Raw genomic sequence first — 27,710 nt, forward strand, 5'->3', positions numbered from 1 at the left:
CTTACCATATTGGTATTTGCATCTAGATTCTTTTCTTAGAAAACTGCATACGATAATCTCCAAAATATCACCTGTAAAAAAAAAAAAAAAAAAATCCCATTTTGGTGTTCATAGTAGGAGACTTTTCAGTACTCTATACCTTAAATTCCTAAATCCTTTGCCTCCAATATGGGAAGCCTTTTGCTACTGTTTCTGTAAAACAGCAACCACCTACTGTCTGCAAACCTTAGTTTCTTGGTACTGTACTGAAAATGAAGGAACTTCCGGGAGCCACTTGTCTGGTCTATATTGCTACTGCTGCATCACATCCATCTACTTGTCTTGGAAGGGGGGGAAAACAATTTTTCCTCTGAATTATATCCTGTTTGGGTGCCATTAGTGCATCTCATTGTGTGTGTCTGTATTCTTTTGTGTGTCATGTAAGATATAGGGTATGTCTACACTAGGAATGCTTTACCAATGAGTGTACTATACTAGCAAAACTCTCCTACTGTGGGCATGGCTATGCTAACAAAGCTGTGCTTTGCAGCAGTATAGTAAAGCCAAGTTATACAAATAAACAAGTTATAGTGGTAAAAGTGCTGTTTTTGCCAGTATAACTGCATCTACACTAGGGACTTCTGCCAGCGCAGCTCTGTTCAGGGATCACACCTCTTCACACCCCTGACTGACACATCTGTGCCAACAGAAGTCTGTAGTGTGGACCTGAGCTTAAATATATTTTTCCATTATGTCTGATTTTGATCACATTTGAGTGATTGGACCTACAGAGGTTCATTGTTTTAACTCAAATCTTTCTCAAAAACACCAAAATAGGTATTTTGCTCACTTTCCCTTCTTTCATAAAATATTGGGGTTGCAGCAGCCCAGCAACTTTAAAAGTGCTGCAACTGCAGGTGTATTTTGTCCATAATGGATGGAACTTAGCCACTGTTTCGTCATCAGTCATGGAGAAAGTTGTGTCTAGCTGGTCTGTAAGATCTATGCCCACAGAGCACTGGAATGTCAGTTGCAGGGTGAGTGCATGAAGGCACTTTGGTCTTCTTTTGTCATTTCCTGGATTCAAGCCAGATGGCAGAGTTGAGCATCCCAGGTTGTCATTAAGAGGCTCCATCAGTGTCCTCCAGGTTTGGTTCAGGACTAATGAGAGGTCCAGAAGTTGTGGATTCTTGAAACAAGTGCTTCTCTGTTATGTTGAAATAGTCATCACTATCATTGGTTCATCAGTGCAGCATCCCAATGTGGTGCTCCATATTGACTTAGAGAGCAGGATCTCTTCTCCCGCGCAAGCATAGATGCATAGGCATAGGTCAGCTGACTTCCGTGATGTTTTTCGCAGGTGCATTGGCACCTCTCTCACTCTTACTGCTGTAGGACACAGCAGGACATATTAAACCTCTGTGGCATGAGGGAAGACTGTCAAAACCCCTTAGTGTGGTACCTTTGGAGGAAAAAAAAATTACTTACTTGAACTTCTTGTTCTCTGAAAATTAAGTGCAGTAGATCAGTGCTTTCCCACCTGTAATTCCTCAGAGTGGTAATTTCTGAATTTTTTTCTTTTCTGTCTTGTCATTTTTTCACTTTGCATTTGGAAAGAAAAAGCACATAAATACTGCTAGTCGTCTGACTGCAGTTTCACTGTCTAATCAACTAGTAACAAAACTTTTTTAATAAGTTGTTAATTATATGTTCTTTGTTGCCCATCAGCTATTGGATATCACTTGGCTAGTCTGTTTCACACAAAGAAGCAACAGAAGACTTGATATACAAGGTTGTTTAAAAAAATCGTTTTCATCTAAAAATGTATTTTGGAAAATAAATCCTGAAAAGAAAAGATATGTGTTTATATAGTAAATCAGTACTTCACAAATTTTCAAAAGCTGAGCCCCCATTTAAGAAAGATTAAACTAAGCAGGTCTTCAACCTTGCAATGTTTTGTTAAATTTTAAAGTCATTCCATTTTATTCTATTCTATTTTAATTTATTCATCTTCCACATGCCTCTAACTAGTCCTTTGCTCTCCTATCTCGAGGCACGTCTCACACTTTGGAAAACACTGCTCTAGCCTAGCTAATTCACATTGGCACTATTTTTTCAGTGAATATAGGTATACATTTTCAGAAAAAGTATAGATTTATTTTTTATGTGCACTGCAATATTGTGGACTTGTATAACTAAACAAAGTAAAAAGAGCTCAACAAGGCTTGACTTTAATTTGATTAAAATAAAAGCATTACTTCATATTTCAATTTTGTTTTGAAAACAGTTTTACATTTTTGATATGGTACATAACTTTCAATTGAAGAAATGGTTAGAGCACAAACAAATGATGCTCTTATTTTGGAATTAGCTTTTCATACTGTTCTGTAGAATCTGAGTATGCAGTATGATCAATTTTTTTAAAACACTGTTCTAATAGACATCAGTATTTTAACAGTTGACACATTTGATTTATTTGCTTTAAATAGAGACTTGCACATTAGAGCAGACTTTAAAAATGCAACACTCACTCAGATCTTTCTGTTTAATGTGGTATTTCACATATACTTGTACTGAATAAAAGCTTATTTCCACAGTCAGTCTCTCCACTTGAACCTGCACTGAACTCTTAAGCCTATGTTTGTGATGACATAGTCTGTTTCATTGGTCATAAATTCAGTATTATGACTTCACAGCAAGGTCAAGAAGGAAGAGAAAAATAGTTGCAAAAGATCCAAAGCCATATGTAGTTAACTAGTAAACGAAGCAAACACATGAAAAACAAGAGGAGAGTAAATAATTAAATCAGGATTTATGTTAAAAGGTTCCCAATTTAAATCCAACTGTAAATATTCTTTAAGTGATTGTCTGCATGTATTCCATTTCTGATGCTCATGTACCCCATGAGTGCAAGATCAGAATCTTTTGAATAGCAGTGTCCATAGGGGCATGCTAGCACCTTGTTGCCAGGGTGGGATGGCCACAACCACTCTCCAGTTTACCACCTGTGGCTGGAAGACAGAATACCTGCAGTGTCCATGTCTCTGTACACTGCACGATTTAGCTTTTCACTTAGTTATAGTTTTAATTAGTTTTATCCTATTGGCCCATTGGCATTTTTAAAAAAGATTTTAGGGTTTTTAAGCCCCCATGCCATCTCCAACACCAGGACCACACTGGACATAGCAGAGTCCAAATCCCCAGGATTCAAGACCTGCTACTCTTGCGTGGGAGTAATACCCATCAGTGATGGACCCTCTACATGCCTCTTTGGTCTGGGGAAATGTATATACTATGAAAGTGCTTTATATTTTGTTCCTTCTCTAAAATGACGCAGAAGTCCAGGGAGTCTCAACTTAAGCTCATCCTCCTTCAGAGCCCCATGAAAGCAAGAAGACTTCCTCCAGGTCAGACCACCTCTCAGAGCTCCCTGGTAAGCCACCAGTTCACTCCAGTCTCCTGATTCCATTTGATGCCGATGAAATCCCATTCCTCCACCATGTAGTTAGCCAGAAGTTCCTTCACCTCTTCAGCCCAATCCTCTGAAGAGAGAGGACAGAAGGAGCAACATTATCATGGTAAGCGGAGATGTAGAGCTTCTGTCTGGCCCCAAGCAGATCTAGCTTATGACACAGTTTAAGGCCCAGATCGGATTCTGCTAAGTCCTTGGCACTGATTGGCCACTGACCAGCCTCAACATACTCTCCAGCCATCAATATACCTGGTACCAGCAGCTTTGGATCAAAACATCCAGCACCAAAACAGCACACACCAAGGCAGCCAGCACTGGAGTACACAACACTGAAGCCAATGGTGTAAGAACACTCATTGAACCTTCTGGCACTGATGCTGAAAACCCCAGCACTGAAAGAGCACTGTCTGACTGAAACTCTGGCTTTGTACCAAATACCTTAACATCAACTGCTTCCACAGCTTATGCTCAAATAAATTGGTTAGTCTCTAAGGTGCCACAAGTACTCCTTTTCTTTTTGCTTCCACACCAGTCATCCTTTCTTCTGTGTCTTCACTTGGGGAGCCTCTCTTCATGGTACCTATGCCATTCACGGTACCAGTTGATGGTACTGGACAAGCCTGAGTCTCTATTTGCTGTCTTTTGCTAAAAAAGTATCTGCTGTGGTACTGGTACTGCCTCCACAGGAGCTGCCTATCCTTCCTGAATATTCACCCATGGAGGAGATATGTTCCTTCTCCTCGTTGGACTTGAAGGACTGGAGTGATATGTCACCTAACTAGGTGCCTCAGTCCCCAATCCCTACACCATCTGAAAGGAGAAACTACAGGACAGTTGTGAGCATTACACTGCATGGTACCTGTCATGGCCCACAGCCCCTTTCTAGAATCCCATGTAGTCGTGGCCTTCTGGGGCCCACAGGGGATGCACTTTAGTCACAGGGTTTCAACTGCCTCTCAGGTGACTAGAACAAAGTCACCCTCCCCTTGTAGACTTCAAGAGGGTCACTGCGCTCAGCAGGCACCTCCTGCACCATATGCAGAGTGAACAGGAGAACTTACAGCAGATAGAAGCCCAAAGGGTCCCAAAGTTGATCTCATCCTTTTCACTTGCCAATGCTGTGACCCCAGTTGTTCCAACCCCACTTGATAACTACTGGATCTTCTAGGAACTTCCCAGGAGGGTAGACAACACATTGGAATTCCTGGTCAAGAGACCACATGAAAAGTCAGACAAACTATTCGGTATCCTGCAGTAGTTGTTCTCTGGGAGACTGGCAGTACCAATAAGTGAGGGCTTATTGGAACCAGCCAGGCATTTTTGGAAGATTCCTGTTCCCATGGCACCTACATCTAAGAAATCAGACATGTCCCTTCTAAGGGCTTTGAATATTTCTTCAGCCTCCAGACACCAGATTCTCTGGTCATAGCCATGGTCCACAAGAGGTACCAGCAAACAGGGTTTCACTGAAGTGACTCCCAGGGATAAGGCCCTAAAAAGTTGGCCGGAGGTTGAAACTCATTAGCCAGTCTATAAATGTGCATTGTGAACTAACAAGTGCTCCTGGCAAAATACAACTACCTGAATTGGGCCTGGTATCCCAATTAAAAGATTAACTCCCACAGGAGTATGGAAAGGAGATGCTCAAGGCATCCTGGTTGCAGTCTTTGGGAATACTGAATGAGGTTCAAACAACCATCGAGGACCTCTCCTTCAAAGGCTTTGCCCGCAGTGAGGCTTTTCACATTTTGAAGGACTTACAGTGACCTTTCCCTCCCTGTCCATACACACCCTATCTCCCAGAAGGAGAGAGTACTAACTGTATGCCTTGTTGGAACCCCAGGCATAACTAACAGTGTGAACCTAAGGCTTTGAACCAGAGTAGGCCTGGCCTTGGCAAAACTAGCAAACTAGGTTATTGGCTAACCAAGTAGGCACTTTCCTGACTGGAGAGGATGGTACAAGAACACCCAGAATTCTCAAGTAATTACATGAACACTTTCATAAGAGATGGTACAGGAACACACCGTCCCCTTGTAAGATAAGGATAAGATGACAGGATAATGGATAATGATGTTTTGTTCACAGTAGCAGGTACAAGGAGAAGGGTGATAATTAGCAACGTCTGGAATGTAATACATAACTTGTTTGTATCAATGTAAAAAAAGGAGAAATCATAGGAGGGGCATCTTTGGCCAGATGTGGGGGCAGCATCCTGATGCGCTGTCTGAGCTGGTACCATTGTTGCTGGTACCATTGCTCACCAGCTTCTGGTGGAAGACCACACTGTTTTCTCTCATTCAACAATAGCTGAAGTTCTCAAAGGTCTCATTCATGTTTTCCTGCCATTCAGGGAGACTCCACTTCCTGAAACCTCAACATTGTTTTAGCAGGCTAAATGAGACTTCAGTATATTCCTTGTACCATCTATTCATGAAGACTGCTTTCCTAGAGGCTATTACATCAGCCAGGAGAGTAGGTGAGATTTCAAGGCCCTCATGGTGGAGCCACCTTAAGCTCCATTCGACAGTGGCAAAGTGACTTTAAGACCTCAGCCCAGGTTTTTACCCAGAGTGGTTTCTGACATTCATTCTAACCAGATGATCCACCTTTACTGTCTTCTTCCCCAAGCCTCACATTACCCTGGGTGAAGATAAACTCCACCCCTTGGATGTTGTCAATTCTCTTTCTTACAATCTGGACAGAATAAAGCCATTTAGGAATTCTTCTAGATTGTTCCTAGTATTTTTCAACAGAATGAATGGTCAGCCTATCTCTACTCAGGCTGTCAGATAAGTAACCATTACATCCTGAAATCCATTTCAGTGTTATACATAATTATAATATCACATAAAATTATTTTGTGTATAGAGTACAGTATATTTTTTGTTTTATGTTTTTGTTTTGGAAGGTAAGAGCCTTCCAATATAATTACTTACACTGAACTAATATAACATTGTAAAGTGATAGAGGTAAATTACCTTAGTGAACAACGTATCACAATTACGTTTTTGTGGGGATGTTACTTTGGTGCAGTTAAAATTGTAGCATTGACTTATAGAGCCCTGCGCGGATACAAACATTTGTATCTGCATTTGATCCACAAGCTGTATAAATTGTCTGCAGATTTGCGGGGCTGTACATAACAGCTCCACAGGTCACCACACAACAGTGACACAGGGCTGTGCCAAACCCTCAACTGCCCCCAACTTGTCCCTAGAGACTTCCTGCCTCATGCACATCCAAACTGTGATCCATAAGAATGGTCTGTGGATACCCATAGATTTGCAGGGCTCTATTGACTTGTTCTTCCAATTTTGACTATTATTTATAACATTTTACTGTGTATTTTTTACCTCTTTACATTTTAGCATTAGTGAAAAATTAAAGCAAGCAAGTTCTCAAATATAAGTGCTAGAAATCATTTTGCATGTTTTGGAAAACATTCCACATGAACTTTATTTATGTATGTATGTATATGCATTTATTTATTTATTTATTTGCTTACTTATTTATTGGCACAGTGTTCACTTGGCAAGAAGGTTACTGCAGCTAGAAAAGCAAAACTCATTGCTTGTAAAAGATCTGGAACATCAGAAAGAACAAGTCACACAGATTTCACAAGAGGTAAATTACTTCCACAAAAGAAAAAAATATATAACGAGACTATAAATATTGCAGAGTAGTCCTTTACAGAATAGTTATTTTCTGAACAAAGTTTATTATGTATTTGCTTGCTGTCTAAAAATGACCTTACAATTAACAAAAACACATTTATGCTAAACCTTTTCAAAGCAATTTATACTGTATTGTAAAACAGAGATCAAAAGGAGAGATTACTTTACAGACTAAACAAAAATGTAGGCTAGACAAAAATATAAGCTCTGATTTCTGAGCAGATGACTAACTAGCAAAACTAGTTTGGTATTTTCTATGATGGTTAATTTTTCAACTAGTACCTCATTACTTCTGACACAGGTCTGCTTTTTTAAATCACTTTTTAAGATATTACTTATCTGTTATAGCTCCCTACTTTTGCTATATTTGTTCAGGCCCTTTAGTCTCTTAACACACAAATTTAGGTTATTTCTGGGTGATATCTGATAATATCATTATGCTAATTACTTTCAGGAAAGTTCTGTATTCTGTTTTTTAAAAAATGTTCCCTAACGTAATGTTAGTTTAATGATTGATGAGTACTTATATATTTTACAGTACATTATTTTTATCACTTTACTAGCTAAAGTCATATTACTTGACATGGAGAGTGAATAATGAAAACAGAATGAAATCCCACAGACTCAAATTCAGTAATGCCTAGAAATTTTTACATTTTCCTTCAGACTCTCATTTTAGGAATGAAAGAGCTTCATTAGTCTTAAATTATCAGAGGTGACATTACCACCTTATTGAAGTCCCAGGCAGATTATGCTTTAGTTGTGAGGTTTAATAGTTTGATTTTAAGATTATCGTACCACTTAATTTGAATAACAGAACTATACTGTATTCTTACAAATGTCCCTTTAATTTGGAACAGCTCTGACTGACATTTCTAGGTGACAAGTTTTGAGGCCTGTCAATCATAAAACTTTAAACACTTTAAAAGCTGTTTTAATTATGTTGAAGGTAAATTTATAGTAATTTCACACTGCCAGCCACAGATTGAATTGGGATGGCGTGCAGAGGAACAGCGTACCCCTACCGCTCTCAAGTTTCCTTCATGTGCTCCAGAAACTAAACTTTTATTGGTTCAAACTCCTTAGTGAATGAAAGCAGACAGAGATTCTGATTAAAGCCAAGGATACAACTTTTCATAATTACACCAGAGAGGTAGGGAAAGGACATCTGGCAGTTACTTCCAAGAAGACCACTGGGCTGATTGTGCCCACAGAAGATCCCATACACAGCTGTAAAGACAGAGCAGTCCTCCTCCTGCCAAATCTCCCCAAGGATCAGGAACAAACACTTGCAGATTATCTCACTCTCTGTGCATGGAACGAGGCTTTAAACAAGGAGTGCCACAGCACCAGACACTGAAGCAATCGTTTGCCATACAATGCACAATGGACCAGCCCATTCCATGTCTACACCAGCAACTCTGATCCCCCTAGTACCTGCACAGGACACTTGTATACAGTTGCAACAAATGGCTATCAGTACCACAGTACCATCCCCCACATCCCTGGCCAAATCCTGTGTTCTGTGAAGAAAAAGAAGAACCTATATCACTAGCCGCCACTCTGCAATTTAGGAAAAGTTCTTCCTAGCCCCCTAATAGGGCCCTGGCAAAAATCCAGAGGTGGGAAATCTAGCTATAATAACAGAAAAGGGGAAAAAATAAACCCAAGGGAAGGGTGTTTGAGTTCAGCAGTCCATGCCTGTGAGAAACAATATAAATTGTCCACCCCTCTGTGCCTTTGGACCAGTCAGATGTCCCTGCAGCCCACTAATGGGGCAATCAGGCTTCAGGGGTGGGAAATAATGGCCTTCAAGCTCTTATGAAGACCTCCCCATGCGTGAGGGTGCCAAAGAGGAGTTGGAGGAGCAGCACTTTTTCCTTCCCCTTGCTGGTCAAGATCCCAGGAATGTCTTTTTTCCTGCCGAATTTCCTTCCCAAATTAGGCAGCGCTTTTTATTAAATCCCTTGTGATTACAAGGAAAACTGTCTAAATGTGAATGGAGTGTAAAAATATAACATAATGTACCCAAGTTTGTAGAGAGCTTGAAACAGTAATAATTCTTGAGAGGTCTGAGCTGATCCTGTTCATTTTAGTGCGTTATTAATTCAGATATCTACTGATAATTAAGTGTCAAAATTAACTATTTCACTTTTGTACAAAGCCTGTAGGAAAAGAGAGGGGGATGATCTTTATAGTAAGGTCCATGCAATCTATTTAGGCTCTACGAGTATGTATTGTTTGGGAGAGTACAATCCCTTATTATTCCCTCTCTCTCTCTCTTTTCCCCCCCCCCCCCCCCCCCCTTGCAAAATCATGAATGAACCAAACCTAGTGTTTCTGTCAGAGCTTCACAGGGCATCTGAGCCCAAAGGAGAGGGAGTCAAGCCCCGCAGAGGACACATGATTATATTTTTTATATATGTCCAATCTACTAAGAATGGGATCTCATGTTGGTATCTCAGACTGAGAGGGGCTTATTTTTTCACTGTAGCTTGGAAGGTTGCCATTACCTTTTGATTTCCAGTTGGATTCCTTTTGTATCCTCACTGAAAATGGGGATGGAGGAAAGGTGGGAAAGCTGATATTCTCTTAAATGTGAATTGAGGAAATTAGTTTGAGATCAAATGAAGAGAATGTGAAATTCCAAGAGACCCCTTAAGCACTGACTACTATGGTAATAGTTCTGTATTATCTAGGCTTCAGTGATATCCTTCTTTGACCCAAGTATGACTGTAGCTCTGCCAGGTGTTCATGGCTTATGGCTACTCACATGTTTAAAGTTATGGTTTTGAGACATAGGGTAAGTGATCATAAACCAAGGAAAAATATTTTCTGTTTACTGGTGAAGACTGTGAAGAAAATAAAAATTATTTCAAGTCAGAAACTGAAACAATGATAATTCCTTAAAAACAAAAAATTGGGTTTGGTTTGGTTTTGATTTTTTGTAATTTCATGCTGAAGAATATTCCTGAAAGTTTGGGTTTAAAATAGCACTATCATATAAAAAAAAATTTTTTTTAAAGTCATCTGATTTGTTAACATGGGAGATTTGAACTTTTGAAATTATTGCTAAATTAGTATTATATCACAAACAAATAGGGAAATCTTAGTGATTCTGTTCACCTGATATGTTAAGCCACCTTCTATCTTTTCATAGGCTCTTAAGCAGATGAGCACTTAGGGCTTGATCCACAGCCTACTGACTTCAACTAATTTTAAACATTTTTTTTTAGAAGTTCCTGTACAAGGCTAAAACATTGTGTTTAATACTACACACAAAGCTCCTCTGATTATCAGGTAGAATGGAAGCTAGCTTCTCAAGGACAGAAGGCTCCTATTGAGCTGGTGTTACATGTGGTATCTCTCTTCAGAAAGATGGCTACCATAAGCAGGAGGTTTAGAAATATGCATTATGTTTAGTAAAATTGTATTCAGTGTTCTTGTCGCTGTTTTGGACCTAAAGAAGAGCTCTGTGTAGGCTCAAAAGCTTTTCTCTCATCTACAGAAGTTGGTCCAATAAAAGATATTACCTCACCCACCTTGCCTCTTTAAGTCAGTAAAATTAACAGTTACTATACAATGAGAAATTCATTTCTTACATTAGAAATTTATTTAAGGCTACAAAGAGGTAGGCAAGGGTTGGAGATTCTAAAAAATCAAATAGAGCAGTGAAACCATTGAAAAAAGATTATTTGTTGTCTTTTTTTTTTTTTGTTACAAGGACTAACACTGAGAAATTATTGACAGAATATATATTTTTCATAATACTTTGTGACCTGATACATTCATATTTATCTCTGTAGTGTTTGTTTCCAAGAAACCAGTAGTAAATGAGTGGTAGCATCATAAAGAAATGAGAAACTACTTAAGCCCTCTATGTCTTAATCTGTAACCAGAAAAAATATTTTGAATTTTTTTTATTGTTAATCTATTTTTTCTGATTCTCATTCACCCTTTCATATGCTAAAAAGAACACTTAAAATTGGCAGTTTTCCATTTTACAAAGTATAGCCCCAATCTTACAAAGACTAGTTAACTTTAAGCATAGTAGTAGTACTGTTGAACTTAGTGAGACTATTCACATGTTTAAAGTTAAACGTGTGTAAGATTTTTCAAGATCAGGGCCTGTGTGCAGTAATTAAAACGTATGGGTTGCCATTCTTGCTCAGGTCAAATGGAACCAGTATTGGAACTCTCCGTCTTGGAGTTGAGGACTGTTATGTACACCTGAGCCTGCAAGTCCCCATGGTTTTTCTTCCAATATGTAGGCAAAATTAGAGCTCCTACATGAAACGTTTACTTCTCAACCTTCCTTAGGATCTCCAGTATTCTTTACTTTGACCACATTTAAATTTAATATTTCTGTCTCTTGGTTCTTCCCATTTTTTGGTAGTTCATTTTCTGGTCTTCCTCACTGTATGTTCCCTTGCCAGGTAAGTCTTCTGCTTCCACTTTTACCACTCGTCAAAATACAGTTCTGACACATCCCTCTGTTCTAGTGGACAAATCTCAGTGATAGTTCTTCAGTTGTTGATAATAGTCAGGTCTAGAGATGATTCTGACTAATATAGCAAAAATAAGCGACTCAGCAACATGAAGGCAGATGAAACTAAATGTAGACAAGGGCAAGGTAATGCATATTGAAAGAAACAATCTGAACTACAATTATAGCATATAATTAAACTTTGGAAGTCATTATTTAAAGCAGGAGTGTAGCTGAATTCAAAGAAGGATTCGATATTTTCATAATCACTAAGATCATCAGATGCAACATGTGAAAATGTGAGGATTATCAACCTTCATTCTTTGGGGCAAAAACTACTAATCGTGTGGAGTTAGCGAGAAACTACCCTATACATATATTAATGAATAATTCTTCATTATGTTGTTTTACACCTTCTGAAACTTCCAGAGCTGGACTGGGGCTGGATGAGATTGGTTTAATTTGATATGGCAGCTCCTGTATTCTGTATTCCATTTGACAGCCCACCCTGCAAGTTAAGATTAATATTCCAAGCTTTAAATGGATCTCTATTGCAGCTGTTATATGAAGACTCATTTTGTCATCTTAATAAAAAGACTCTTTGATAGTTCTTAGTCTTGGAAAGCTAGTGGATATCAAGCATTATTTCTGATTCCTCATCAATTGATTAAAGGTATTTGATCTCTCTCTTTTTTTTCCTCTAAAGTGAACTTGGAATTTCTCTACAGAGCGGAAATAGCTATTCCCCCTCCTCGGGTTTTTTTTCAAATGGGAGTGAGAGAAGATTACTGTGCATTCTCTAGATCTTAGGAAAGTCGTAAAATATTATTTAAGTAGGACTAGTTTCTTAAGGAAATAAGGTTTTTTATTTTTTTTTAAGCAGAAAAAAAATGAGACAGCTGGTTTCTCTCATCTTTGGCAAATGTGGATTGTTTCATCTATCCAAGAATTTTATAAACTAACTAGAAAAATGTCTCCCTCTTCAGTTGAAGTTCATTCTGTTAGAACTGTCTGTATCTGGGCATTCAAAGGTATTCTTTGGCACACAAAAAATGGTCAGGCAGTAGCCTATATGTCTGCACACACCAAGATTTGACAGTAGAAGTATCTGATGTTTGGTCTTCAGTCTACACTTCTTTTGCAGAATGATTTTGTAATCACTTGTGATGCAGTCCTGCCATGTAACATTTAGCACTGTCTTTAGTTCCAATAATTCTGTAATTTTTTCAGGGAATAGAACAGGAATGATTTGTTTCCTACCTGGTAAAAGGTTCTGAGAGTTCCTTTGCTATTCTGGGAACCATGCTATTACATTTGTTAGTCTATCTCATCTACATTAATTGATTTTTTTTCTCATTAGTTGTTTCAGAGATTTTCAGAGTTTGAAGTTCCACTAGATAGTACATTTATTTTTAAAAAGTATAATACTAAAACTAAGTCAGTTGATTTCAATAAGATGAACAAACTGAGGTGCCTACACTAGTTTTTTTGCACATTTGTTCCTGCACCAATGTAAAAAGTAACTTGCACTGGAGTGTTGCCAAGTATTGCAACTTTATCATGATAAATACTGTTTTTTTTAAAGCCACAGGTGCAGGAATCTGGTTATTTCATGAGAATCTCAGCTTTCATATTTTTTTTTTAAGTGAAGTTTTAGCTGTCAGGGTTGTTGAGAAAAGCTTGATAATATGAACCCTAAATGCTTCAATGCCAAAAGGCAAATAAAAACTCAGTGTGTTAATTTTCAGATCTCATTAATTTTAAGCCATTCAAGATTTTTCAGAGCATGACCCATGGTTTGTGAACGCTTAGGTTGGTATTACTGAGTGCTTCTTACTTCTGTTTCTTTCCAAAGGTCTGGCTTATTCTGCGAGTGTGTGTGTGTGTTGGTTGCACTAGTGGAACAACACTGATATAAACACACCAGTTAAAATTAAAAAGGTAGCATTTTTCCTGTGTTCTGACCCTTGCCTGTATGCTGGGTAAAGGGGCTGGTGTGGTGTAAAAGGGTTCTAAAAGCCCCTGAGCTAGCCAAGGGCAAATTCCTTCAGTGCAGGAACTGAGGGTATGTCTACACTACGGAATTAGGTCGAATGTATAGAAGTCGGTTTTTTAGAAATCGGTTTTATATATTCGAGTGTGTGTTTCCCTGCAGAAAATGCTCTAAGTGCATTAAGTGCATTAACTCGGCGGAGTGCTTCCACAGTACCGAGGCAAGCATCGACTTCCGGAGTGTTGCACTGTGGGTAGCTATCCCACAGTTCCCGCAGTCTCCGCTGCCCATTGGAATTCTGGGTTGAGATCCCAATGCCTGATGGGGCTAAAACATTGTCGCGGGTGGTTCTGGGTACATATCGTCAGGCCCCCGTTCCTTCCCTCCCTCCCTCCGTGAAAGCAAGGGCAGACAATCGTTTCGCGCCTTTTTTCCTGAGTTACCTGTGCAGACGCCATACCACGGCAAGCATGGAGCCCGCTCAGGTAACCGTCACCGTATGTCTCCTGGGTGCTGGCAGATGCGGTACTGCATTGCTACACAGTAGCAGCAACCCATTGCCTTCTGGCAGCAGACGGTGCAATATGACTGGTAGCCGTCATCGTCATGTCCGAGGTGCTCCTGGCCGCGTCTGCCAGGAGCGCCTGGGCAGAAATGAGTGCAGGGACTAAATTTGGAGTGACTTGACCAGGTCATTCTCTTTAGTCCTGCAGTCAGTCCTATTGAACCGCCTTATGGTGAGCAGGCAGGCAATACGGATTGCTAGCAGTCGTACTGTACTATCTTCTGCCGGGCAGGCAAGAGATGAGGATGGATAGCAGTCATATTGCACCATCTTCTGCCGGGCAGCCCTGAGATGTGGATGGCATGTAGTCCTTCTGCACCGTCTGCTGCCAGCCAAAGATGTAAAAGATAGATGGAGTGGATCAAAACAAGAAATAGACCAGATTTGTTTTGTACTCATTTGCTTCCCGCCCCTCCCCCATCTAAGGGACTCATTCCTCTAGGTCACACTGCAGTCACTCACAGAGAAGGTGCAGCGAGGTAAATCTAGCCATGTATCAATCAGAGGCCAGACTAACCTCCGTGTTCCAATAAGAACAATAACTTAGGTGCACCATTTCTTATTGGAACCCTCCGTGAAGTCCTGCCTGAAATACTCCTTGATGTAAAGCCACCCCCTTTGTTGATTTTAGCTCCCTGAAGCCAACCCTGTAAGCCATGTCGTCAGTCACCCCTCCCTCCGTCAGAGCAACGGCAGACAATCGTTCCGCGCCTTTTTTCTGTGCGGACGCCATACCAAGGCAAGCATGGAGGCCGCTCAGCTCGCTTTGGCAATTAGGAGCACATTAAACACCACACGCATTATCCAGCAGTATATGCAGTACCAGAACCTGGCAGAGCGATACCGGGCGAGGAGGCAACGTCAGCGCGGTCATGTGAGTGATCAGGACATGGACACAGATTTCTCTGAAAACATGGGCCCTGCCAATGCATGCATCATGGTGCTAATGGGGCAGGTTCATGCTGTGGAACGCCGATTCTGGGCTTGGGAAACAAGCACAGACTGGTGGGACCGCATAGTGTTGCAGGTCTGGGACGATTCCCGGTGGCTGCGAAACTTTCGCATGCATAAGGGCACTTTCATGGAACTTTGTGACTTGCTTTCCCCTGCCCTGAAGCGCATGAATACCAAGATGAGAGCAGCCCTCACAGTTGAGAAGCGAGTGGCGATAGCCCTGTGGAAGCTTGCAACGCCAGACAGCTACCGGTCAGTTGGGAATCAATTTGGAGTGGGCAAATCTACTGTTGGGGCTGCTGTGATGCAAGTAGCCCACGCAATCAAAGATCTGCTGATATCAAGGGTAGTGACCCTGGGAAATGTGCAGGTCATAGTGGATGACTTTGCTGCAATGGGATTCCCTAACTGTGGTGGGGCCATAGACGGAACCCATATCCCTATCTTGGCACCGGAGCACCAAGCCGGCGAGTACATAAACCGCAAGGGGTACTTTTCAATAGTGCTGCAAGCTCTGGTGGATCACAAGGGATGTTTCACCAACATCAATGTGGGATGGCCGGGAAAGGTACATGATGCTCGCATCTTCAGGAACTTTGGTCTGTTTCAAAAGCTGCAGGAAGGGACTTTATTCCCAGACCAGAAAATAACTGTTGGGGACGTTCAAATGCCTATAGTTATCCTTGGGGACCCAGCCTACCCCTTAATTCCATGGCTCATGAAGCCGTACACAGGCAGCCTGGATAGTAGTCAGGAGCTGTTCAACTACAGGCTGAGCAAGTGCAGAATGGTGGTAGAATGTGCATTTGGACGTTTAAAGGCGCGCTGGCGCAGTTGACTGACTCGCTTAGACCTCAGCGAAACCAATATTCCCACTGTTATTACTGCTTGCTGTGTGCTCCACAATATCTGTGAGAGTAAGGGGGAGACGTTTATGGCGGGATGGGAGGTTGAGGCAAATCGCCTGGCTGCTGGTTACGCGCAGCCAGACACCAGGGCGGTTAGAAGAGCACAGGAGGGCGCGGTACGCATCAGAGAAGCTTTGAAAACCAGTTTCATGAGTGGCCAGGATACGGTGTGAAAGTTCTCTTTAATGAAACCCCCCGCCCCTTGGTTCACTCTACTTCCCTGTAAGCTAACCACCCTCCTCCCTCCCTTTAATCATTGCTTGCAGAGGCAATAAAGTCATTGTTGCTTCACATTCATGCATTCTTTATTCATTCATCACACAAATAGGGGGACGACTACCAAGGTAGCCCAGGAGGGGTGGTGGAGGAGGGAAGGAAAATGCCACACAGCACTTTAAAAGTTTACAACTTTAAAATTTATTGAATGCCAGCCTTCTTTTTGGGGGGCAATCCTCTGTGGCGGAGTGGCTGGTTGGCTGGTGGCCCCCCCACCGCATTCTTGGGCGTCTGGGTGTGGAGGCTATGGAACTTGGGGAGGAGGGCGGTTGGTTACACAGGGACTGTAGTGGCAGTCTGTGCTCCAGCTGCTTTTGCTGCAGCTCAACCATACACTGGAGCATACTGGTTTGGTCCTCCAGCAGCCTCAGCATTGAATCCTGCCTCCTCTCATCATGCTGCCACCACATTTGAGCTTCAGCCCTGTCTTCAGCCCGCCACTTACTCTCTTCAGCCTGCCACCTCTCCTCCCGGTCATTTTGTGCTTTCCTGCACTCTGACATTATTTGCCTCCATGCATTCGTCTGTGCTCTGTCAGTGTGGGAGGACAGCATGAGCTCAGAGAACATTTCATCACGAGTGCGTTTTTTTTTCTTTCTAATCTTCACTAGCCTCTGGGAAGGAGAAGATCCTCTGATCATTGAAACACATGCAGCTGGTGGAGAAAAAAAAAGGGACAGTGGTATTTAAAAAGACACATTTTATAAAACAGTGGCTACAGTCTTTCAGGGTAAACCTTGCTATTAACATTACATATATAGCACATGTGCTTTTGTTACAAGGTTGCATTTTGCCTGCCCCCACCGCGTGGCTACCCCCTCAACCCTCCCCGTGGCTAACAGCGGGGAACATTTCTGTTCAGCCGCAGGCAAACAGCCCAGCAGGAACGGGCTCCTCTGAATGTTCCCTGAAGAAAAGCACCATATTTCAACCAGGAGACCATGAATGATATCTCAGTCTCCTGAGGCTAACACAGAGAGATAAAGAACGGATGTTGTTTGAACGCCAGCAAACATACACTGCAATGCTTTGTTGTACAATGATTCCCGAGTACGTGTTACTGGCCTGGAGTGGTAAAGTGTCCTACCATGAAGGACGCCATAAGGCTGCCCTCCCCAGAAACCTTTTGCAAAGGCTTTGGGAGTACATCCAGGAGAGCCGGGAATGCCAGGGCAAATTAATCCTTTCACGTGGTTGCTTTTAAACCATGTATAGTATTTTAAAAGGTACACTCACCGGAGGTCCCTTCTCCACCTGCCGGGTCCAGGAGGCAGCCTTGGGTGGGTTTGGGGGGTACTGGCTCCAGGTCCAGGGTGAGAAACAGTTCCCGGTTGTCGGGAAAACCAGTTTCTCCGCTTGCTTGCTGTGAGCTATCTACAACCTCATCATCATCTTCGTCCCCAAAACCTGCTTCCGTGTTGCCTCCATCTCCATTGAAGGAGTCAAACAACATGGCTGGGGTAGTGGTGGCTGAACCCCCTAAAATGGCATGCAGCTCATCATAGAAGCGGCATGTTTGGGGCTCTGACCCGGAGCGGCCGTTCGCCCCTCTGGTTTTCTGGTAGGCTTGCCTCAATTCCTTAGGTTTCTCGCGGCACTGCTTCGGATCCCTGTTATGGCCTCTGTCCTTCATGTCTTGGGAGATTTTGACAAAGGTTTTGGCATTTCGAAAACTGGAACGGAGTTCTGATAGCACGGATTCCTCTCCCCATACAGCGATCAGATCCCGTACCTCCCGTTCGGTCCATGCTGGAGCTCTTTTGCGATTCTGGGACTCCATCATGGTCACCTCTGCTGATGAGCTCTGCATGGTCACCTGCAGCTTGCCACGCTGGCCAAACAGGAAATGAGATTCAAAAGTTTGCAGGCCTTTTCCTGTCTACCTGGCCAGTGCATCTGAGTTGAGAGTGCTGTCCAGAGCGGTCACAATGGAGCACTCTGGGATAGCTCCCGGAGGCCAATACCGTCAAATTGTGTCCACAGTACCCCAAATTCGACCCGGCAAGGCCGATTTAAGCGCTAATCCACTTGTCAGGGGTGGAGTACGGAAATCGATTTTAAGAGCCCTTTGAGTCGAAATAAAGGGCTTCATCATGTGGATGGGTGCAGGTTTACATTGATTTAACGCTGCTAAATTCAACCTAAAGTCCTAGTGTAGACCAGGGCTGAGAGAGACTGCAGCAGGCTACATTCCAGGATCCCCTCGCTAGCTCTGGTGTGGGGAATGAAGCTGCAATATACAGTGTTGCAGAAAATGTGGACAGCATGGCTGGGGACAGGCTCTACTGTAGACAGCCCTGGAGGGCTACCTGTACTGCATTGGAGACTGCACCGGTCTCCAGAACAGCTCAGAATCAGAAAGCACTAATGTTGCTTTAAAATACCTTTCTCTTATTTCTCCTTAGTCTGTGAGTTCTGTGCTGTGCCTCTTAGAGTATGTCTACACTGTAGCAGGGAGCGTGTTTGGAAAGGTTCTTGTAAAAGATACTTGAAAGATAACCTATAACAAAAAAGGGAAAGTATTTGATTGTTAGCTGACATGAGACAGTATGAAATTAAAAACTATTTTATTTTGTTTAAAACTATATTGTGCTTGTTTAAATCTGTGCTGTGTTTGCATTCCTATTAAGTAATGGTTATAGAGTAAGAACAAAGGCTCATGTCATTTTTACTAAATTAGCAAAAATTGTATCATCAGAAGAAGATTTTTATATTCAATGTAATGGATGATATAAAATTGTACTGTTGCACTTGAGTTATATTTGAATATTATTTTTGTTGCATTTTTCAGTTACATCATAATCATTATTAAAGTAGGTGCTCTTTTCTAGCATATGGATGAGTCTAAAAATAAAAACATAATAGCGCTGTTTGCCTTTCAAAGGTGAAGAATGGCAGGCTAATGTAAATGGGTTCAAACAATATATATTTTATCGTAATACCATATTCATGAACTTACTTTTATAACTGACTGACATTTTTTACTTATGTATTTTCGCATATATTAGGAAGCACAGCTACAGCATTTAAAGATAATTGAACGGAAAAGCAATTGAAAACTTGTTTGACTTTGTGGGAGATAAAATGGAAATGTTTATAGCAATAAATGATAGCTTTTAATAGATTTGAGGTTGAACAATGGTAGGTTTAAAATACACAGTAATTCCCTGAAACACTGGCTAAATTAATAAAATACGTAAGTATCTAAAATATCGTCTGAGGTACATAAAAGCTGTTATGCAGTCAAACAAAATCATATGATATTCTGAACGTGTGCTAATTTTAGTAAACGTGAGAAGAGAGTAGTATGTTATCACAACTTGATTTTAATATTGGGAATTTGATTTAACATTCAGAAACTATGGAGGAATTTAAAAAAAGTTTATTACATTTCTGTCAAAAACTATAAAAGTTAATACAGTCAACCAAAGAATAGCAGCAAGGATAAACAGTAAACAAGGAAATCACAAAGGATCTGTAAAGGGAAGGACTAATAGGAATACAAGCGAAAGATAAAACAATAGATTAAAGGGCCAAAAATGAGTTAAGATCAAATAATATAGTCAATATCTCAGAAACAGAATACTTTTCACTTGTGTCTGTGGCAGTAAATTAAGACAATTCCCTTAAAATTAATGAGCCAGATCTTGACCCATGATATGGCCCCTTTGTGTTGCTCCTGCAGCATACAGGGTCTACACAGTTGTACTAAATGAGCATTCCCTCTGTGTGTGAAACTCTGTCTTCCATAGAGTCAACTGTGTTGGCTAGGGGATGTGGCAGAAGTTAGAGGGGGCAATGGCCAGTGAGTTCTAACAATCTCCATTTGGCATAATGGTTCCTACACCAGGGCGGGGACTAGAAGGAGTCGGGTAGTGGATTAACTTTAAGGGAGTGGTGGTACTTATGACCTCTGACAATCAGGCTTCTAATTTAGCTGACATAATTTAGCTAATTTATAGATTTAGGTTTCTACCTTTAGACTTAAAAATTTAGGCCTTTCATCTTTCTAACAATATCTTATAATGGGGAATTTGAAGGCTGTACTTGACATGGTACATGTGAAAAAAAATGAAATGAATGTTCTACATTGGATTGGAAGCTGATACATAGAAGTTAAAAGAAAGACTATTACAAAGAAAAAAAGTTGGTAAGTGCAATATTTTTACACTTGAAATAAGTGTGAGAATGCACTTCAGTTAATGTTTGAATACCACTTTGAAGATGTAGAACACAGTATAAATAGCTAAGTGTTATTTTAGCAAATCAGTTTCATGAGATGGCAAAAGGAAAACATACTTGTAAGTGATCACCCTTTAATAAATCCATACTTAGTATCTCTTGCTCGAAGTTATATGTCTTTAGAAATTAATTTAAAATTTACATCCATTTTAAATTAACCTACAAAGGATTTACTTTTTTGTGTTTATTCACAGAAGTGTAATCAGAAATGAAAAGCCACTTAATGGATTCTTTGCACATTTAAGAGATGTTAAGACTTATAGGCCTCTCTGCTCTGTCAAATTTAGAACCTGCAATTTACCACCAGTACAGCTCAAAACCATTGCTACCTCCTGTCATCTGCTCCATTGGTGAATTCTGTGTCCCTCATTTGCCAAAGCAAATTGAGACACAAGGGGCTTGTCTTAATTAAAATATGTATCATGTCTAAACATGATAGTGGAGAGTTATCTGACAGTACTGGCTATGAATGGCCAGTCAGAGTAGACCAGGGCATGATATGTCCTGTATCATGTCAATTGTCTAGTGAAGGCAAGGCGGTATCATGGGGTAGGAAACCCTGATAACGACAGTATTATTGGAGACTTTTCTAGTTCTGAACTATGAATTATCATGATTTATCATCAAAGTGTAAAGTGGGTCTGGTTCTCCATTGCCTTACACTTTGTGCAGTTATTCGTGCTCATGCAAAGTTGGTGTAAAATGCTAGAAAATCAGAAAGGTAATGTTTTGTACTCTGATTGCATATGTCGAATGACTATCCAAGGTGCAAAGTCAATATAGAGTCATGCCCAATATCTCTAGTAGATGCTACCAAGGACTAGCGAAATATTCTAGTCTCACTTTTATAAAGGTATCTCACATGCTGTTTCCTATAGTATTGATTGTAGTGCTTTTCCAAATAGACTATATGAATTAACTTACATTTTACTACTATATTGTGATTATAAATCATGACTATAGGTGAATTATTGCAGTATAATAATGATCCAGTCGTATAACCAGCTATTGGAGCATATTAATTTAAAAACTGACAATTCATGCAAGTATATGGTACAAAAGCTTTATTGTAATGAAATACCTTTAATAAATGATATTGAAAGCCTGCAGATGGGCTTTTCTCCCATCATCTTCTGCTTCAGAAGTCTTAAAATATTTGAATATTGTGGGATTCAGAAATTTAGTGAGTAAATATTTAGAATGAAAGACTGTTCATCAATTATAGTTTCTAATTTAGCATGTTAGTTACAAACGGAAAATCTGTTTGGTGTAATATACACTACAATTTATTAAACTAAACTAGAAAGATTTACTTTGTGAAACAGGGATTTTGTTTTTATAAAATGTATTAACTATAAAGAAGAAAACCACAAGTTGTAGGTGTTAGCATTTCGTGGACTAACCTGAAATACAACTATTGGAAAAATACAGTTGGACTGATGTGTGATTCTTGAATACTTTCCTATGCTAATTTTCCACTTGAGGCACACCTATCACCAACAACTTACTTGGAATTTTTGACTAATTCTGTGTGACATGATTTATTATTTATTTGTATTGAGGTAGCATCTTGAAGCCATAATCAAGAATTATGTCCTTGTGCTAGGTGCTGTACACATGCATTTGATAAAAAGCATTACCCGTCCCAAAAAGTTTGCAATCTTAGAAGATGACAAAAGCCCAACAGATGGATAAAACAAATGGGGAGGGAAGGGAGGAGTCATCAATATAAACAAGATAGCTGAAGTCATGTTTACAGATAAGATCATCCAAAGATAGGGCTTAGAGAAAAGGAAAGGAAAAAAAGACGGAGCCCTTGAGGACCCCACCAAATGAGACTGAATACAGACTATGGAGTCATGAAAGCCGGGGAAGACAAGTGCTCAAGAAGAGGGGTGTGTCAGTGGTGTCGAAGACAGCCAAGATATTGAGGAAGATGAAGTGGAGAAAAGACTCTGAGACTTGAACAGTAGGAGGCCATTAAAAATTCTGGTGACAACAGTTTCAGTGGAGTATAGAGGTCAGAAATCAGATTCAAATGGATCTAGAATCAAATTAGAGGAGAGGAGCAGTTGTGGATTAAAGGGAATTGGCACCATGGTTTGAGGGGGTTGCATGTTTTTATTGTCAGATTATCCGTTTTATATGATCATAGTGTGGTGTACTACTTTATAATTTTTAAATAAATACATTTTTTCTTTTGTCAGCTTCACAGAGCCAATTCTTTGTTGAGTCAAGTACAGCAGCCATACAAGTACCTCATTGAGTCTGTACAACAGAGAGATTCTCAGATACATTTACAGAAAGAACATATTGCACAACTTGACAAAGATGTCAGGTAAATACCAAAAAATGTTGTGTATGTCATTTTTATATTTATCTGCATCCCAACTTAGAAAATAATATTAGTGTCATAACATTTGAGACTTTGCCACTGCATCATTCTCTAAACCAGTTTTACATACTGCAGTTCTTGCATCCAGGTTTTTCCTCAGTCTCACAGAGCTGGAGAGAGGCAATAGGGAAAGAGTTGGATTTAAAGAGGAGCTTGGAGTTGGGGAGAGATGGTGGGAAGAAAAGGAAGATCATGGGAGCATAGAGGAACAAACCAGACTTCATATGGAATCAGGGAAATAGTTTGGAGCCAGAGAGAGATTATATGATGGAGCTGTCCTTTGAGCTGGGAGAGGTGCAATCTGAGGCATAAATAAAAGACAAGTCCCAGAGTTCATTTCTGAAGCAAAGTTAAAATTTTAACTATCCAGTAGTTATACAGTAACTACTTAAGAGATGCATATATTCACACCATTGTGAAACAACCACTGTCAATAAAATTCTTCCCCTTCAGACTATACAGCACTGGGAATGCAGAACTGGGACTTGGCAATAGTGGCAGCACACCTCTTTAGATGACAGGGAATGAGTATGTATCCACACATGGATGGTTGTTTGATTTGGAGGAATCTTTGGAAAGAAAGTACAGTTGAGTGGAATGCATGTGTATAACCACTTGAAGAGGAACCATCTGTTTCAAACGCTAGATATGCAGATAAACTGGATAGAAAACCACCCCACATGTCCCCAATGAAAGGTGATATCCCACAGCTTTCATTGGGGATATCTCTGATTCAATAGAAGTCAATATTTTCCTTCCAGAGGAAGGGGTTTTTTTGACGTTTTCCCAAGCTCCTCTTGAAACAGAAACCTCAAAAGTTAATGCACTTTTTTGACAAACCTCATCACCTCTTTCACGTATGTGACATTTTATGCGCAAATGTGGATGAAACCATTAAAAACTGGGTGTGACTGCATACACAGCATGAATGCATTTTTGACTCTTGTTCTGAAAGTTCAAAAGTCTCTCAAGTGGTGGATATAAAAGGGCAATTTGCTTAAGGGAGTCTTTTTCAATCTGCATCTCTATCACCAATAGTTATCATAGATGCCTCCAATCTTGGTTGAAGAGCTCATTTCTGATATTCCTTGACTGAAGACTAAATAAATGTGTTAAAACTTAATTCATTGGCTGATGGGTGTTTGTGGCGTCCCAGTTCTAGGGATTTGGGACCTAAGGTAATTGTCCTCAACCAGATTAGAAAGAAACCACTAACAGTGATGAAAGTTTGGCCATGTGAGCCCAAGATTTAGAGCCTTTTCCATCTGGGATGCAGAAATGATTGGCATGTTGGATGCTGTAATTGGAGTGCCAAGTCAGCACTTTTGTTAATGATAATGAAGAAAGATAAGCTCCTTCCCAAAATTGACCTTGGAAGGGCTTCCTGCTCTCTGATATTATTTGGTAGTTACTATTATGCATGTTAATAAAGTTGTCTCTGATAGCTCCACTTTTCCACTAATTTAATTTGTGTGTATCTTATATGCTATATTTGCAGTAGTGTACATTTTTTTCCCTTTACTCCAACAATGGATGAACACCAAGAACAAAGCTGTTCTAAATCTGGAAATTGGCACCTTCTGACAATTCTGTATTCACAGTACTGACTGAAGACTGAGGTCTGGTCTACACTAGAGTTAGGTCAACATAACCATAAGGCAGTTTACGTCAACGTAACTGTGTAAGGGTCTACACTAGAATGGTGCTCCCACCGATGTAAGTCATAGAATCATTGAAGATTAGGGTTGGAAGAGACTTCAGGAGGTCATCTAGTCCAACCCCCTGCTCAAAGCAGGACCAACCCCAACTAAATCATCCCAGCCAGGGCTTTGTCAAGCCGGGCCTTAAAAACCTCCAAGGATGGAGACTGCATCACCTCCCTAGGTGTAACCCATTCCAGTATCTACCTTTTTCCAATCGTCTAGGACTACACTAGTCGCCCACCACATCAACCTAATAACTCCATCTCTTCAAAAGGTGTAACACTTAGGTCGATGTAGTTAGGGAAATATATTACTTACATCACGTGTTGGCTGTCAGCCTTGCACAGGGCTCACAACCCAGAGTCCCCCTGCCGGGACTGACAGCCTGGAGCCCTGCTGCCACCTCCCAGTTAGGGATTGGGCAGGAGTGGAGGGACAGCCTGAGTCTGGCTCCTTCCTGGTGCGGGATTGAGGAACGGGATCAGGGGAGCCTGAGCCCAGCTGCCTCCTGGTGAGAGATGGGGAGCGGGATTTAATTACTGCGGTGTCTGTAGGTTGACCTAACTTATATGAACTTAATTTTGTAGTGTAGACAAACCTTGAGTTAACAAAACAAAATGAAACAGCACAGTTTCATCCTTAAATTTGCTCATAAGCAGAAATTAGAACACTGCTATAGCTTCACTTTATGGAGCAATCATGGTTTGTTGATTCAGAAGGGAAAGAAGCAGTATAACTGGAATATATTTAATTCAGCAGATGAAACTGAACTTCAGACATGAGCTTCTGACTAATAATTAACAGTGAAGTATACTCTTGCACAATATACTGTAAAGGTATACAAGGAACTTCATGTTGTGGTTTCTTTAAGTTTGTGAGTCATGCACAAGAACTCCAACTCTAAAAGGTTGGTTTCTGCTGTTTATAAAATACATAAGTCCAAGAAAAACTAAAGTATCACTGAGTAACAAGACATGCATATAGAAAGAACACTGAGTTCAGCAGCTTCAGTATGTGTTAAAAATGACAGAGGATAAAAGTACTGCCTAAATTAAAAATGTATAATTAAAAGAGTTTAAAATGTAGTGAGACTTTGAAAACATAGCTTAAGCAGTATGAATCGAGTTGCAGGACAGTTCCTGGGAAAGTAATGACTGCCTGGAAGGAGCTGGTGGCCCTAAAGCGCAATCAAGGGCTATTTACTTGAACAGGTTGTTAATTCCCAGGAAGTACCCAAATCCAAAATCGATGTTGCTATTCTAAAATGGAAAAAGTCATAGGTATATGGCCATTTTTAAAAAATGTATGATGCAGTTGATTGATCATTTCTATAAAATTTATATCCTGAACATTAAACATTTGGTGTGCTTGCATCATATCTAAATATTCCATTCAGTTTATAATGTGTTTCCTTCTTAGACTGTTTCTGAGTTCATAATCTGTTTTTACTGCTATATGACTAATCATTTTACTGTGGTGTTGATTTCAAGTTTAACCTGTTGTGAAGATTATTTGGTTTGGTCATGTGATACTCACATCAGTCCCCTTTTTCTGAATTCTTGGGACTATGGAAACAAAATTGGGCAAGAGCATATACAAATCTTACGGGTCTGTCAATCTGGCATTTATTCCTGGAGTCTGACGCTAAAGCTGAATATGGAAATACATTTAATTAAACTGGAAAAGAACATAAGAACGGCCATACTGGGTCAGACCAAAGGTCCATCCAGCCCAGTATCCTCACTACCGACAGTGGCCAATGCCAGGTGCCCCAGAGGGAGTGAACCTAACAGGTAATGATCTAGTGATCTCTCTCCTGCCATCCATCTCCACCCTCTGACAAACAGAGGCTAGGGACACCATTCCTTTACCCATCCTGGCTAATAGCTATTAATGGACTTAACTGCCCTTAATTTATCCAGTTCTCTTTTAAACCCTGTTATAGTCCTAGCCTTCACAACCTCCTCCAGAGTAGCTGCCTAGAATCAGAATTTATAGAGAAAAATTGTTTTACAAGTTAATACAATGATGTAAGCTAACAAAAGGAAGGACAATTAAAGTTAAGCATGACACTGGGTCTTTAATATATCTCATTGTTCCAAAGTTATATGCTTGTTCAAGATAAACCTGAGATTATGGATGCTACCATAGTACTAAATAATATGTGGCAAAAATAATTTTTTTACTACTTCTGCAGAGACCACAAAGCTAAGAGGGTGCAAGTTGGACTCTCATGCATCATCAACAGAATTTATAAAAATCCAATTACATGGCCATCAGTTACACCAGCGCAAATCCAGTGGAGGCAAAAATTACACAGCAGAGAGTGAGGATATAATATGGTTTGCCAAACCTTTACTACTGGTGATGATGCATAAGAATGAGAGAACACCTCAGGTTCAGGTTCGAGGGCTAGAAGTAAACAAATCTATTTTTGCTTGTAAAATTGAGAAAATTTTATCTAGAAGTTACTGACACAATAAAAATAGAATTCTGTGATGCCAGTTCTAAAGAGAAGAATCACACTTTAAATCAAATCAGGGGGTTTTTTTTACTGTGGTGTTGTATGTAAATGAATCAGTGATCTTCAATTCTGTTATTTGATTAAAGCAAGCATTCACATATACCCGTCTTTTCAGATGCATTAACAACCTACAATTTTTGAATAAAGGATTATTTTATACAATTGCTTGAGCACATTCATTGTTGCCAGTATTTAGCTTTAAAAATGCATGTTTCAACCAGACAAGATTAGAAGAGATTATCTGTTGCTATTACTGTATTTCTTATCCTCTTTCTACCAGCCTTTTAAATAAAGAAAAGACAGCTTTGCTCCGTGTCAAGAATCAAATGGGAGCAGATTTGGAAAGACTTCTAAATCATCGTGAGGTAATCTTCCTATTTTAGCATAACTTTAGCATAGATGTTTTTCTGCAGTTAAAACTTGGGAAAGTAATATTTTATATTCTATAGATTTTAGAAATCTATAGGCAGTGTGTCAGCTGCTCACTTAGAAAAGGGAGTTCTGGTTTCTACTCCTAACTCTGCCATCTTACTCAC

The 27,710-nt window shown here is 40.2% G+C and overlaps 1 protein-coding gene and 1 long non-coding RNA gene across 6 annotated transcripts in view; one reads left to right on the plus strand and one right to left on the minus strand.

Annotated features, from left to right (window-relative positions):
• The window catches only part of PIBF1 (progesterone immunomodulatory binding factor 1), a 165,296-nt gene that overhangs the window by 105,961 nt on the left and 31,625 nt on the right, over positions 1-27,710 (plus strand). For 4 of the 5 annotated variants that reach the window (XM_043533820.1, XM_037895180.2, XM_037895188.2 and 1 more), the window contains exons 14-16: positions 6,976-7,078; positions 22,760-22,890; positions 27,455-27,539. In XM_043533820.1, the coding sequence (XP_043389755.1) occupies positions 6,976-7,078; positions 22,760-22,890; positions 27,455-27,539 (319 nt within the window). The remainder of the gene's footprint in view (positions 1-6,975; positions 7,079-22,759; positions 22,891-27,454; positions 27,540-27,710) is intronic. The other variant, XM_043533839.1, reaches the window with a different exon arrangement.
• LOC114019274 overlaps positions 18,710-27,710 on the minus strand; it is a 66,194-nt gene continuing 57,193 nt past the window's right edge. Inside the window, exon 3 of the long non-coding RNA XR_005224778.2 lies at positions 18,710-18,810. This is a non-coding gene — a long non-coding RNA (uncharacterized LOC114019274). The remainder of the gene's footprint in view (positions 18,811-27,710) is intronic.

The sequence above is a fragment of the Chelonia mydas genome, chromosome 1, assembly GCF_015237465.2.
Source record: "Chelonia mydas isolate rCheMyd1 chromosome 1, rCheMyd1.pri.v2, whole genome shotgun sequence".
In the NCBI taxonomy this organism is placed as follows: Eukaryota; Metazoa; Chordata; order Testudines; family Cheloniidae; genus Chelonia; species Chelonia mydas.